This window comes from Monodon monoceros, unplaced genomic scaffold, assembly GCF_005190385.1.
Source record: "Monodon monoceros isolate NGI ecotype Baffin Bay Population unplaced genomic scaffold, NGI_Narwhal_1 Super_Scaffold_19, whole genome shotgun sequence".
NCBI lineage: Eukaryota > Metazoa > Chordata > Mammalia > Artiodactyla > Monodontidae > Monodon > Monodon monoceros.
The window spans coordinates 70,226,699-70,240,020 of NW_021703775.1; the positions used below are offsets into that span (position 1 = coordinate 70,226,699).

General features: G+C 52.5%; 1 protein-coding gene across 1 annotated transcript in view; it reads right to left on the reverse strand.

Annotated features, from left to right (window-relative positions):
• Positions 1–13,322, reverse strand: part of KLHL29 (kelch like family member 29) — a 309,933-nt gene that overhangs the window by 54,024 nt on the left and 242,587 nt on the right. The window contains exons 4-5 of the mRNA XM_029231912.1: positions 13,079–13,220; positions 9,702–10,214 (exon numbers count right to left, since the gene is read on the reverse strand). Of these exons, the coding sequence (XP_029087745.1) occupies positions 9,702–10,214; positions 13,079–13,220 (655 nt within the window). The remainder of the gene's footprint in view (positions 1–9,701; positions 10,215–13,078; positions 13,221–13,322) is intronic.

Below are 13,322 nucleotides of genomic sequence, written 5' to 3' on the forward strand. Positions count from 1 at the left end.
GGGCGGATTCCTGCTTCCACTAGATGGCTCTGAGATCCCTCCCAGCATGAAGGTTCTGTGGAATTAAAAAGTTAACCCCAAATGTGGATGATTCTAATAATGGAAAATAGAGACAGTGCTCACTTAACAGGGAATAGGTGAGCAGCTTGAAGTTAAACTGGTAAAAATGATGATAGTAAGTTTATGAAAAGGTTCAGATAACTGTAAACCATTGAAAATATCCATAGTTACATTGTAACTATCTAGTAACTGTGCTGTGGTAAGGGGCTACCGTTTCCATTTGCCAACAAGACTGACGCATAGCCTGTTACAGAATGAATTGTGTCCCCCAAGCCCAAATTGCTATGTTGAAAGCCTCATCCTCAATGTGACTGTATTTAGAGATAGGGCCTTTAAGGAGGTAATTAAGGTTAAATGAGGGCATAGGGATGGGACTCATCCATTACGACCTTATAAGAAGAGATTCCAGGAGCCCACGCACACAGGAAAGGCCACATGTGTACACAGTGAGAAGACGGCCATCTACAAGCCAAGGAGAGAGGCCTCACCAGAAACTAACCTGCTGGCGCCCTGATCTTGGACTTTCAGCTTTCAGAACTGTGAGAAAATTAATTTCTGTTGTTTAAGCCACCCAGTCTGCAGGATTCTGTTACGGCAGCCTGAGCTGAGTAATATATAGCCCATGAAATTGGTCCTGCAGAAGGTGGTAAAAAACTAATATGTATTTGCCTGGGACGTGTGTAGACCTGGGTCTGAGACACTGAGCCAAAGCAACATTGAGAGGTCTCTTGGGAGAAGGGACGAAAAGGCATTGAGAGGCCAGTGGGCAAAACCAGACAGTTCACGGCGCTGTGCTTGGTCATCCAAAAGGCTGCAGGGAGACCTAGAAAGTGAAGAACGTTTTCTTGGTGCTGCACCGGAAACGCTTGGGCTTCCCTCTAAGATGTATATTTTTAAAGAGAGGTACACTAAGAAAACAGGCAATGACAACAATTTCAGTAGATGGCAACCTTTTGGCCATTGTTTTCGTCAAGCAATTTACACAATGCTGTGTGTTCCTTACCTACTGTGCTTGTATTATTTTTACCTTTTACATTTTTAGAATAGTAAGTGTGCTCCTGAATGGAATGCACTTTCAACCGAATGGTCTGAGTCAGGTTTGTGCCACGGTGTCATGGTTTGGTGTACTGTTACCTCCCCATCACTCAGGGACGGGAGCAGATGCGTCACACCTGCCCAGCTCTCCTCCTCTTGAAACTCATCCCCAGCCTTGAAAACTGAAAAGCCCTAGGGGTCAGCCCAACAGGACATGACTTTCCTAGCAAGAAGGCACATGCTGGCTCTTTGAATAGTGATCAGGCAACAGGAAACTAGCCATTGATGTCTGTTACGACAGGAGAGAGAAAGGTTTACCAAGACTTCCTGGACCCTGGGTGTGCACCGATTCCCCAGTTGGGGGTTAATGGCCCCCAAGCGCTTCCTTCCCAGATGAAAGCCCCTGAAGACCAAGGGGTCTTCACCTTGTAAGACCAGAATGGCCTTGGGGACTGAGGAAATGGGCTCTCGCCCAAGATCCCGGATCCTTATAGCGTCATCACTGACGGGGGTGTGGGGGGCTAAAGAGAAGAGCCAGGCAGCCCGAGGAAAGCCCAGGCTGTCTCGACTTCATGTGTCAAGGGTTCAGAGAATGGACTTCACAGGCATAAATCAGTATAAACCACAAGCTGAATCTGTCTCCGATCAGGACGAGCCCTGAGAACCATTTGAGTAGAAGCGTGTGCGTGTAACTCTGTGGTAGAGAAGTCACAAGTCTGGGTCCCTGGCACTTATCTCAAACATCCTTCCTAAGATCCGGCATTTGCAGTACTACCTGCCTTCTGCTTGTCTCCTCTGCATCATTCTAACTGCCTCTAGAGGCCCAGTCCACACTGGCCTCTCTTTTCCAGCCCCTTAGCTCTTATTACTGCCCTCACCCCCAACGGCCCCCTCAAGTGGAGTTCGGGCTCCTCCAGGGAGACCTCCATCCCTCCCAGCGCTCGGCGTGGTGTCTGGAACACTGTGGGCGTCACCACAGGGCCTCAGCTTCAGTAGGAGCTGAGACCTGTACGGGGCATGCAGCTGGCACACTGCCTCACATCTTTTTTTTTTTGCGGTACGCGGGCCTCTCACTGTTGTGGCCTCTCCCGTTGCGGAGCACAGGCTCCGGACGCGCAGGCTCAGCGGCCATGGCTCACGGGCCCAGCCGCTCCGCGGCATGTGGGGTCTTCCTGGACCGGGGCACGAACCCGCGTCCCCTGCATCGGCAGGCGGACTCTCAACCACTGTGCCACCAGGGAAGCCCTGCCTCACATCTTTTGCCCGGGAGAAGCCAAGTGTGTACTCTGCACACAGTAGGTGCCTAATACTACACATCACTTGCTCAATAAACGCCTGGTGGTGCAGCACGGAGGGCGGTAACATGGCTCAAGCCTGTCAGTGGCTTCTGACTGTCAGTGGTCTAGAACCTAGTGGTCATCCCTGCCGGTGTCTGCTTGGGCCACCACTCCTGAGAGAAGACAAGGCTTGGGACCAGGGCAGCTGGCTTCCTACTGTGGGTCAGCACCATTTCCTGAAACCTCTGGAAAGGAAATGCTCCCTCCCTTTGCTCCCATTTGAAGAGCCCCCTCATTGCAGTCGGCATCTGGACTCCTCTGGCCCTGCCTGTCAGATAGTTGGGGCCGGAGTGGGATTTCTGAACCGGAAGTTGCTCAGCGGAGCTTTGGGGCTGAAAGCCCATGTGCCACTCCCAGCTCAGTGAGGAGAGGGCCCAGGGAGCCTCGCTCTGCCTGTGCCCTGCTGAGCAGTGGGGTCTGGAGAGGGACATACACAGGCTGGGGCTCACAGGCCACTTCCTGCTCCAGGCATGACACGATCTCTGGGTGGTCTAGCCGCTTTGCTGCATCTTTCCGCTTGCCTGGTTCATTCATTGTCAAATGATCTGTTAACAAAACTGTTAAGCCCTGGACAACCCTCCAATTAATGATTAACAAACCCCTCGAGGACAGAGCCCTGTGAAGGGAAGGAGGGCCTTCCAAGGCAGGCTGGGGGCAGGTACCATCCACGCGAGGAGGGAAGACCTCGTGTAGACGGACTTTCAAATTCCATAGGCTCCGAGACACCTATTTCCTGGGGGAGAGTGTGTGTGTTGGCTTGGGGGCTGGAAAGGGGAAAGTTAGGGTGATGGTGGGACTGGGGGTTTGGTTCCAGATCTGTGTTGAGTGTTATGTCAGCCAGATCTGGGAGATTATTTTGAACAATGCTGCTTTAAAAATAACAGAGATCCCGAGCCAAAGGGGCTTCAGACAGTATCCCCCACCCCCCAAAACCCCAGGATCCAGGATTCTTTAGAATTTACAGTAATGGTAGTGATAACAACAGCTAACATTATTGTGAGCACACTATGTGTCAGGCTCTGTGTTAAGACTTTACATACATTATTAAATCCTTACAGCACATCTAAGAAGATGGCGCTATTATTATCTCTATGTTACAGATAACTTAGAGGCTTAGCGATACCAGGTTTCTAGCCAAGTTCATTGGGTTAGTGGGTAGTGGAGTTTCAATTCTACCCAAGCATTCTGGTGCAGAACCCGGGCTCCTGGCCACTTTCCATGCTTCCAGCCACATGCTCCTAACCCCCTCTTCACCTGCAGCCTTGGTTGGTTGGTCTGCATGAGTGACATAATTCTATTTGTCCCATCTATTGATATGGCCATGGAGGAGGACCCCTGCAATATCCTTGGCACCCCAATATCAAACTGAATGTCAAAGGATGCTGAGAGCCCCTGTGGGTAGTTAGGAGGAGCCCTCCCAAGACAAATAGCTCCTGGAATTAGGGGGAAGTTCCCAGCAATGGGCTGGTTCCTTCTGGTTGTGACTGTGATGGTGGAGGATTGTAAAATGATGTGATGAGAGAAGGCAATTTTCTTTTGTACAAAGTGGACCTCCGGGAACTAGGTACTTCAAACATCATGATGTTAGCGCAACATCCTAAGACTCTGGAAGGCAAAGTGGTTTTTGGCTTTTTCACATTACCCTGGGCCCCTAAAGGGCCATGGACACAAAGATGGTTCTGGTACCAGGAATGAAAATAATCATAGCAAATACCTTTATAGTAATTACAAAGTACTAAGGGCTTTATGTCAAATAACTTGCTTAATCCTCACGACAGTAAGAAGCAGATTCTATTGTTATCCCCTTGACATAGATGAGGAAACTGAAGCAGAGTTTTAGATCCCATGTGCTCAGGGGTAAGTATTTTGGTGGAGGTGCTTGGCTACAGGAGGAACTTTGAAATAGATGGACTTCTGTTCCCAGAAGTGTGGGACAGGTACGGGGGGAGTGACCATGAAGCTGCAGAATGAAGTCTCCCACTGACTTTCCTATATGCCCGGACCCTCAAGTACTAACCTGCTTTCACCACACAAAGGGAGGAGGTGGCTGGAGAGAAGTCAGGGAACCTCGCTGGATAATTCCCAGCCCAGTGCTCTATGCCTTCATTCCCGAACTCTTCTTGAGCATCCTTTAGTGCCAGGCACTGGCTTGGATACTGGGGGTGGAATGGGATGGAGTCTGTGCCTGCCCGCGACCCAGGGGCTCGCAGTCTAGTTGGGAGAATGGGCCAGGCAAACTGTATTGCAGACGCTCGGCCAGAGCACAGCTGGACAGGAGAGAACCCAGGCTGTGGAGTGGCTACAGGGCAGCCTGCAAGCAGAAGGGTGAGAGCCGAAGTGGGGGGGGCAGGCAGGAGCCGGATCCTGAAGCACCATGTCAAGGGCTGGGTTCTGTCCTGAGAGCAGTGGGGCTGTTGGAGTCATTCACCAGGGAGTGACAGGACCAAACCTGTGTTTTGGAAAGACCACTCTGGCTGCAGCATGGACTCTGGATGGGAGGGGTTGTACTGTGGGTCTGGTGATGCAGGCCTGGAGTGATGGCGGCCTGAAAGGAGGCGTGGGGTGGGGGTGGAAAGGAGAGGACCGTCCAGAGGAGGCAGAAGCAAAGGCGTTTCCAGACTCCCTGCATACGGGCACGAGGACAACCACAGGCTTTGACTCCGGACTCCTGCCTGGATTCATGGTGTCATTTCTGAGACAGAGACACAGGGAGAGCAGCTCTGTGGCAAGATGATTTCGGTTTGGACATTTTGTGTCTCTGGGCTAACCACGTGTGGGCAAACAGCGTTATCATGCATCCCCAGCTTCTTCTAGAATGTTTATTGAGGGAGCAGTGTGCCCTGGCACGTCAGAGGCTGGTGCAGGGAGAGGTGAGATCTGTGCTGGGTGCCGGGGCTGGGGGGAGCAGTCCTGCATCCCCCAGCCAGGAAGGTGACTCATCCCACTCCCTTTTAGGGACGGGGACATGGCATTCCCATTAAGCAGCTTGACCAGTGGCTGCCAGCCCTGTGAACAAACTTGGGCTTCTTCCATCTCCTCTGCACTGGGGAGAGGCCCCTGCTTTCTGCCCCTTCACCAGCTTCTCTCTCTGCTGAACTCCCCGGACCTGGGGCTTGTGTCGGCAGGAGTAACTGTTTTGATGTCAAGTGGGTATGGTGTCATGTACGGTCAAACCCACGATCTCATTCAATCCTCCTCGATGCCCGATGATGGTGGTACTGTCATCACATTTTCAAGATGATGAAAGGAAGGCTCAGAGAGGTCAGAAGACTTGCCCCAGTCACACAGCTGTTCACTCTGTCTCAAAGTATCTTTACCAGATCTTGTCTTTGCCACTTGTGGAGGCCGGGGCAGCTGCTGTCCAAGCAGAAGGTGGCATGAGGACAGACAGAATTCTGCAGGGTGGAGGTCCAGGGGCAAGGGTGGGATACGAGGAAATGCAAAACCCACTGGGAGGGGCTACACACACCCCACCGCATGACTCCCCAGCCCTGAGAATCCTTGTGGTCCCTCACCCTGGGCCTGTGAAATCTAAAGTCAAAAGAGACAAGCCTCTTCACTTCTGGTCAACTTGGACTTTGCTTTTCGGTCCAGAAGCAAGAGGGAGCAGGTGCATCCTGGCTTCTCTCTCCCTGACATGCAGGTGAAAATATAATAGCCTTTCTGCAGCTCACCACTAGGCCTAGTGTCTGGGGCTTTAGAGGGTCTCTGGCCACCCTCCTGGCCACCAAAAATCCTTTGTGGAAGAAGGTAGGGGCTAGAAAGAATGACATCAACAGCCTGCACCTCTGCTGTGACACACAGCTGGGCTCATGTGGTACCAGTGCAGTGACACTGGACTTCGACGGCTCACGAGGTCTGATGCTGGCCACCAGCTCCACCCATGGATTAGCTCAGGGGTTCCGACGCAACAAGACCAACGGCTCAGGTATTTTATAACAGGATTCAAGTGGAACTAAATCTTTGTTCCCCTCTTATCACTTTGTACACATAAAATCTATTTTAATCAGCTTTCAATATATAATCTAAAAAAAAAAAAAAAAGAAAAGAAATCCTACAGATTCCTCCCACCCCCAAACTGTTCTTGGAGAAAGAAAGGTTTATCTTGTAAGTTTCTTAAGAAAAATCTGTGTGTGCTCATTGCATTGAAATAACACTCATTACAGTGAGCTGCATGCAAGCCTGGCTTCTCTAGTCAAAGGTGAGAGACAATTGCTTGACCTATTGCAAATCAAAAAGCATTTCCACACCACCTTTATTTTTCAACTGGTTAAGTTTTAAATGAAAGCCCCAGCGCCCTTTCTTGGTAAGGCAGACTAACAGAGCCCCAACTGAAATTTCAGCTCAGTCGATGGGAAGATAATTACAAGAAACAAAATGTGAAGTTTAAAATCAGGGCACTAATGAAGTCTAAAAATACCAGTGGCCCCATCCTTCTGGCTGGCTAGACCTTTTCTTCATGGAGGGGATCTCTTCATAATTACTCAGCCCCGCGAGAGGCCAGGTTGTCATGTCAAACAATAGTACGAAAAATCACGGGACTTTAATGAGCTAGATCTCAAGGAGTTCTATGGTGGATCTTATTATAATGCTGGGCAAGCTTTCAAACAGAGAACAGGAGAAAAGGAAAGTTCTTTTTCTTTTTTTTTTTCTTAAGTAGATTTCTGACTAGTGTTGATGCTGTCACGCAGGGCCTCCAGGTTCCCCCTCGGAGCCAGCTGCCTGTCATTTCGGAGTGTGAAATCAATTGGGCTTCGGAGATGTAAAATCCCTAGGGGCAAAATTAAAAGTGACCCAAATCCAAACCCACGTGGTCTTGTCAGGAAGATGAGTCTCACATAGCAAGTTTCAAAGGTTTGGTTTCAAGATTCAGGTTTCTTATTTAAAAAAATATGCAGTTGTTTGACATTAGATCTGACAGACAAATTATAGCTTTAGCAATAAAGGCTTTTAAGATTAGAAATGAAAGGAGAAATTACCTAAAAAAAAAAAAAAAGACAAAACCCACCCAGGCTTGAGTTGGGAGGCATTTGTGTGTGCATGCTTCATTGTCTTTTTTCACCGCAAATATAAGGGGATAAATCAGCTGATGGGGGCCATAAGTAGAGAAGCAAGTTCAATGTAATTTCTGGGGAAACAACCAGCTCACCGGAAACCTACGAAACTCAGCATGATGGGTGGGTCACTGGGTCACCGGCTGGAACTGGGGGAATCTAGCTAGGTCACCGGAAGGCGGGCCTGTGAACACTTTCTAGGCCCACACCATCCCTGGCCCTCATCTGGTGCTGAATATACACCATAGGGGCTGGAAGAGCACACCCCACCAGGGGCCCCCTCTTTACTCCCCTCCTGTGTGTGGGCTCAGGCCCGCGATAGAGGATGGTTCACGCCGTCTGATGATGTTACAGGTGTGGCTCTGTAAGGGCCTGCAGGGGCGCAGCAGGGACCTGCCTCTACCACCTATATCTTCTTGATCTTAGGGACTCAGATGCTTAACAGCGATCAGATGTGCCGATGCCTGGCAACTTCCAGGAGGTGGATCCCAGCTCCGTGCTAAGCCCTAAACCAGGGAGCAGCCCCGGCTGGGCCAGTTACCTTTCTACACAGAACAACTCCTTTTCCTAGGTGCATGCCTGACATTGACAAGTAAGCAAGACCTTTGCTCAGTCCTAGGAGGCCCCCTGGGATGCGGCAGTGGGATGGGGTGGGGAGAGGGAAGCCCACCTAGTGCCTCAGGCTTTGGCACAGCCTTAGGAGCAGCCGGGACATCTAGTGCCCAGTGTGTCAGAGTTGGTGGCATATAAACTGGGAGTGAGTTTTTGTTTAAAGGGGGAGGGAGCTTAACCAAAACACTTCAAACAAACAAACAAAAATCAATTTAGTCAATTTTTTTTTAAAAAAGATCTTAAAGCAAGAGTTTACCAAAATGTAGATGTAATTTTCTATAATTTTGTCATTTAAAACTAGTGTTGATTTCCCAAACAAAGGCAGTCAGGGGCACAATCAGATTGGGAATTAAACCCATCAGAGATCTAGACATGGCTTTGGTGGTGTTGGGACGCTTGACAAGGCCTGGAAGTTGCTGGAAGGGATAAAGATAGAGAGCAGGCTGGACAAGCATGGCTGGTTGGAGTCCTTGCTCTGCTAAGACTCTGCTTTGCAGGTGTCCCCACCCCCCAACTCTGCCATCTCAAGTGGTTGTAAGTAGGGAGGCTGAGAAGTCATGCCTGAGATCCACACCTCCTAGACCATCTACTCCCCTTTCAAAGGAGGCCTGGATGCCCAGCAGGGCAGACCACCTGTTAAGTATCCTCTTGCCCGCACCCAGATCCAGGGCTTGCTGGCCCTCCTCTCCATTCAGCGGGAGGAGAGGCCCGGCTGACTGGACCTGGAGGGGGTAGACAAGCCTGGGGCAGTTAAGCCCCACCAGCCTCAGCCTCCCACTCCCTTTCTCATCCCAGCTGGCCAGTTCCCTTAGACAGTCGTCAGGAGTGAGGCTGGTTTGCTGGAGCCCTTTGCACTGACCCTCCGGCCGGCGCCCAACCTAAAACCACATCCTGGTGTCCTCCTTCCCCTGGCTCTGTTCTCGAGGATCTGCCTTGGAGCTCCCCTGAATGAAAACTGCCCTGGGCTCGGGGAAGGGGGGTTAAACGAAGGCTAAGGCCGGAGGTGCTCTTTCTTGGGGCCTCATAGAGCCACCCATGGGACCTCACAGAACCAACATTCAGCTGGCTCAGGATGGTCTGGGCGTGGCTCCTGGGCCTTACCTCATGCCCCTGAGCTGCTCTCACCCCACGGCACGGCAGTAGATGTTTTCCGGAGTGGGGACAGGGAACACAGACAGCTCATGTTCTGACTGTCCTCGTGAGTGGAAATGGAGAAGGCCCCCAAAGGGACTGTTCTAAGGGAGCCCTAAGAGGAGCAGAGGATGCCTGCTCATTCTGCACGTGGCCTGGCCTTGGGTCGGAGGGGAGAATGGCCCAGGGCTCGGGCTGAAGGCGGAAGGCCCTGGACTTTGCAGGCTCTCCCCTCCCCTCCGCTTCCTACGCACTCACGTTTCCCCGCCTTCCTTGTCCTGCCCTCCACCTTCCCCTCTGCCTCCTTGGGCTGAGGCCAGGCTGCCTTTGGCAGGGAGCCTGGATTGAAACCAGTGAGAGGCTGCTGGGGAGCACGGAAGCCAGGAACCAGACTCCTGTCTGCGCTGTGGTAGTGACCGTACAGGGAAGCACAGATGCGGGCACGCAGGAGCGTGTGGGCAGCAGGACTTACCTTTGGGGTGCCCGGGATCGGTGAACTCATACTTCCCCACGCCGATTGTCCGTAGCATCTGCAGCCCGTGGGCCGAGTCTGACGTGGGGGGCCCATTGGTGGTAGGGGCACCGCTGGGGAGAGTGGCAGACGGCTGGGCCGGCGGCGGTGGAGGCAGCAGGGGCCCTGCCATGTGGCCATTGCCCACAGTGGTGGGTCCTGGGCGGGCCACCTGCCCGACGCCGGGCAGCGTGGAAACAGCCAGGGGCTGCGGGCTGGCGTACAGGGCCTGGGCGGGCATGTTGACCACTACGCTGCTCAGCGGCTGAGAGGGCGGCTGTGGGAGTGAGTAGTGGCCTGGCATCAGCGGGAGCTGGGGCCCCACGTGGGGAGGCAGTGAAGGGGTCACCCCAATGACCGGCGCCTGGACGTTCACAGCCGGGCTGAAGGTGGGAGGCTGGGCCACTCCGTAGGAGTGTGCGATCAGGGCGGACTGGCTCCCGGCGGCCACTGTGGTCACCCACGGCCCTGTGCCTGCAAGGGAGATGGAAGAAATGTCACCCACCGGTTACATCTTCACTCAACAAACACCGACTGCCCCCGGCCCTGGGCCGAGTGCCGGCGTCACAGAGGTGAACAAGAGGCCTGTGTCCGGGAGCTCATGGACTAAGAATCCGTGGTTACAGTGGCACAAAATAAGTGCTTTAGGAGTAGATAAACATGGCTTTGGGGTCTCAGAGGGGGGACCATAACCTGCCAGGGAGAGGCTGAGAAGAAGCAAAGTAGAGAGGAGAAAGTAGAGACCTTCCAAGAGACCTGGATTCACATCTTAGCTCTGCCACTTACTACCTAAGAGCCCTAGGCAGGTCGCTTATCATCTTTGAGACTCATTCTTTCTTTCTGTCAAATGGAACTAGCAACACCCACCTCATAGGTCTCCCGGGAAGAACTGAATGATGAAGATGTATTTGACAAAAACTCCCCAAATTAGCAGAATGTCTGGCATGCGTTACATGTTCCATAGATGTGGGTGTTTTTCCTTCCTTTCTGGAGAATCACTGTCTGAGAAAGGTGGGGAGAAATCTGGATTGTGAAGATAGTAGGTGTTTGCTGGGCAAAAGGAGAGGGCCAGAGCCTGGAGCCCTGCAAAGGTTCTGTGGCGCAGGAAGGGAGAGCCGGGGGTGGGGGCAGTGGGGGCGGCTGGCGGGAGCTGCTCTCACGGCCTTGCTGGGAGGCCAGGGTTTGTCCTAAGCAACCTCTGCATGGCTAGCCCTGGTGGAAACAAGAGAAGTCCATTTTGGCTGAACAAAGGGGTCAGTCACACCTCCTGAGACCCCAGTTTAAGATGCAAAGCCAGCTGTGCCCAGATCAGGCAGAGCAGGGCCCTCTGAGCTCAGCTGACATGGAGGTGACCCAAGTGGGCTTGTGAGTGAAGCTGGAAGATGCTGTGACTGGGAAGGTCAATCTGGGTCACCTCTGATGAATAAGTCTGGGTCTAGGACTCTGTCTTCTGAAGGCCACCTTGGTTGTCATGATGCCTGGAGTGGTGGCATAGTCCGAGGAAGGAGAGTGGGAACCACAGGGTACTCAGGGCCACCAGCTCCAGAGGCTAGAAGGTGGGGCTTGGAGCTCTCTCACAGAAGTACAATTTCGAGGCAGGGCAGGAGCCAGGATGGTGGGGTGACTCCCTAACCACCAGTGGGTACTGTCTCTGAGGAGTTGTCCAAAGGGGGAGCCACTTGGCATGGTGGTGGAGAGCCAGGCTGGGCTTGGCATATTAGTCCCGGGTCTGCCCTCACTAGCTGAGTGACCTTAGGGCAAAGCCTTCCCCGAGTAGTTTCCTTATCTGCAGCGGGACAATAATGCCAACTTCGTAGTGTTGCTGTGAGCAGTGAGACGACACACAGAACAAGGCACATAATAGCTGTGCAACAAATAGTTTTGATTTCGATTATGAGAGAGGCTGGAGCAAACTAGAGGCCTACAAATGTCAGTGAAGCAGTGCCAGCAAAATTATAGAACTGGCTGCTAAGGGGGATTGTCCCCAAGCCTGAAGAATAGGAGGTGGCACCAGTGTGAGCTGGCCTGGTGTCTTAAGCACAAGGCACGCCATCTGAAGCTCAGTCCTCTGCAGGACCGGCCGGGGAGCCTGGAAGGATGCATTCGAACTTCAGAGTACAGCTGGTGAGCTCTCAGATAACTCTGAGGTGAACATATAGAGAGCTAGGGCCACAGAGGTGATTGCTTCGTGAGCCAGGGAATGGCCCAGAGGATAAAGGAGACATAAAGGGAGGTCTCTAGTGATATGCTCACCATTTTCTATCAATGATTTGGATGACAATATGGAAGACGTATGACCAAGTCTGCAGGAGACATCATATTGGGAAGGTTGGGTAAAGGTCAGTAATAAAAGCAGGCATCTAAAAGATGCTGAGTCATACAGGAAGATATTGACAAGGTCTTGCCCTTGGGTCCCCACACCCAGCTGCTTAAGCCAGATTGTGAGGAGATAGACAGGGGTCAGAGTAGCCACCTTGACCGTCGTCTTGGGGTCTTACTGTTGAGACAGCATGCGATGTGGCTACCAGCAGAGCAGAAGTGACGTGAGGCTGCAATGATCAAGGTAGAGGGGCTGAGTGAAGGAGGTGCTACAGACCACTCGTGGGTTCTTTGTTTTGGGTTCTGGGCACTGAAGGATGCAGAAAGAGGAACAATTCCCAAGAAGGTAAAGGGACTGGAAGCCATGGGCTTGAGGGTATGGCTGAAGTCTTGGGGTGTTTGTCCTGCAGAAGACTTGGAGGGGGGATGAGCAGGGGTCTTCAGATATCTGTAGGGCAATGGTGTGGATGGCCAAGCCCACGTGTTCTATGTATCCCAATGGGAGGTCTGGGATCCAAGGGAGATAGCAGGGAAGGTTTTTGTTATGGTCAGAGCCGTGTAAGAAGGCCTCCGGTGCTGTAGAAGGTGGTAAACCCCCAGTCCCCGGGGCGGGGGAGCTTCTCAGTTCTCATGTAACTGTTGGCAAGGCAAGACCTCACTGGAATGGGTGATTTTGGAAATTTATGAATCAGAGTACTGAGGTTTAGGAATGACTAACTATTCAAAATAACTCGAAGCAGATTCAGTCACTCCTATAATGTCACTCTCACTCCCTTGTCCTTCCCAATATTTTCTTGAGAAAGGGGTGGAGACACAGCTACTGCCCAGGGAATTACACACAGTCACGCCCAGTGCCCCACCCCCGTCCCCCTGCCCCCAGTGCAACCTGAGTTCTGGGCTGCTGCAGACCGTGGGTCAGGACCTGCTGAGGAGCTGGGGCACCCAGGAGGTCTCAGACACTTCTCGCCCTCCCCTCCAGCTCCCAGTGTAGGTGGCTCTGTCTGCCCTGGAGTACACACCTGGATTGTCGCTCTCCCTCATCTGTTTGGAGGGCGGTTCATCGGTGTCCCAAGGCGTGGACTGATTGATGGGCGTCTGGCCCCACCGGATGCTGGTCGTGAGTCCTTGGGACTGATTGTCTGCTTTGGAGATGCCGGGGGCCTGGGGAGAAGCAGAGCAGGACGGTGAGCACAGCCTGGCAACGGTCCTGCCCTGGCGCCCATCCCCCGCAGTACTCCTGCTGCCTGAGCCACGGGGCCAGAG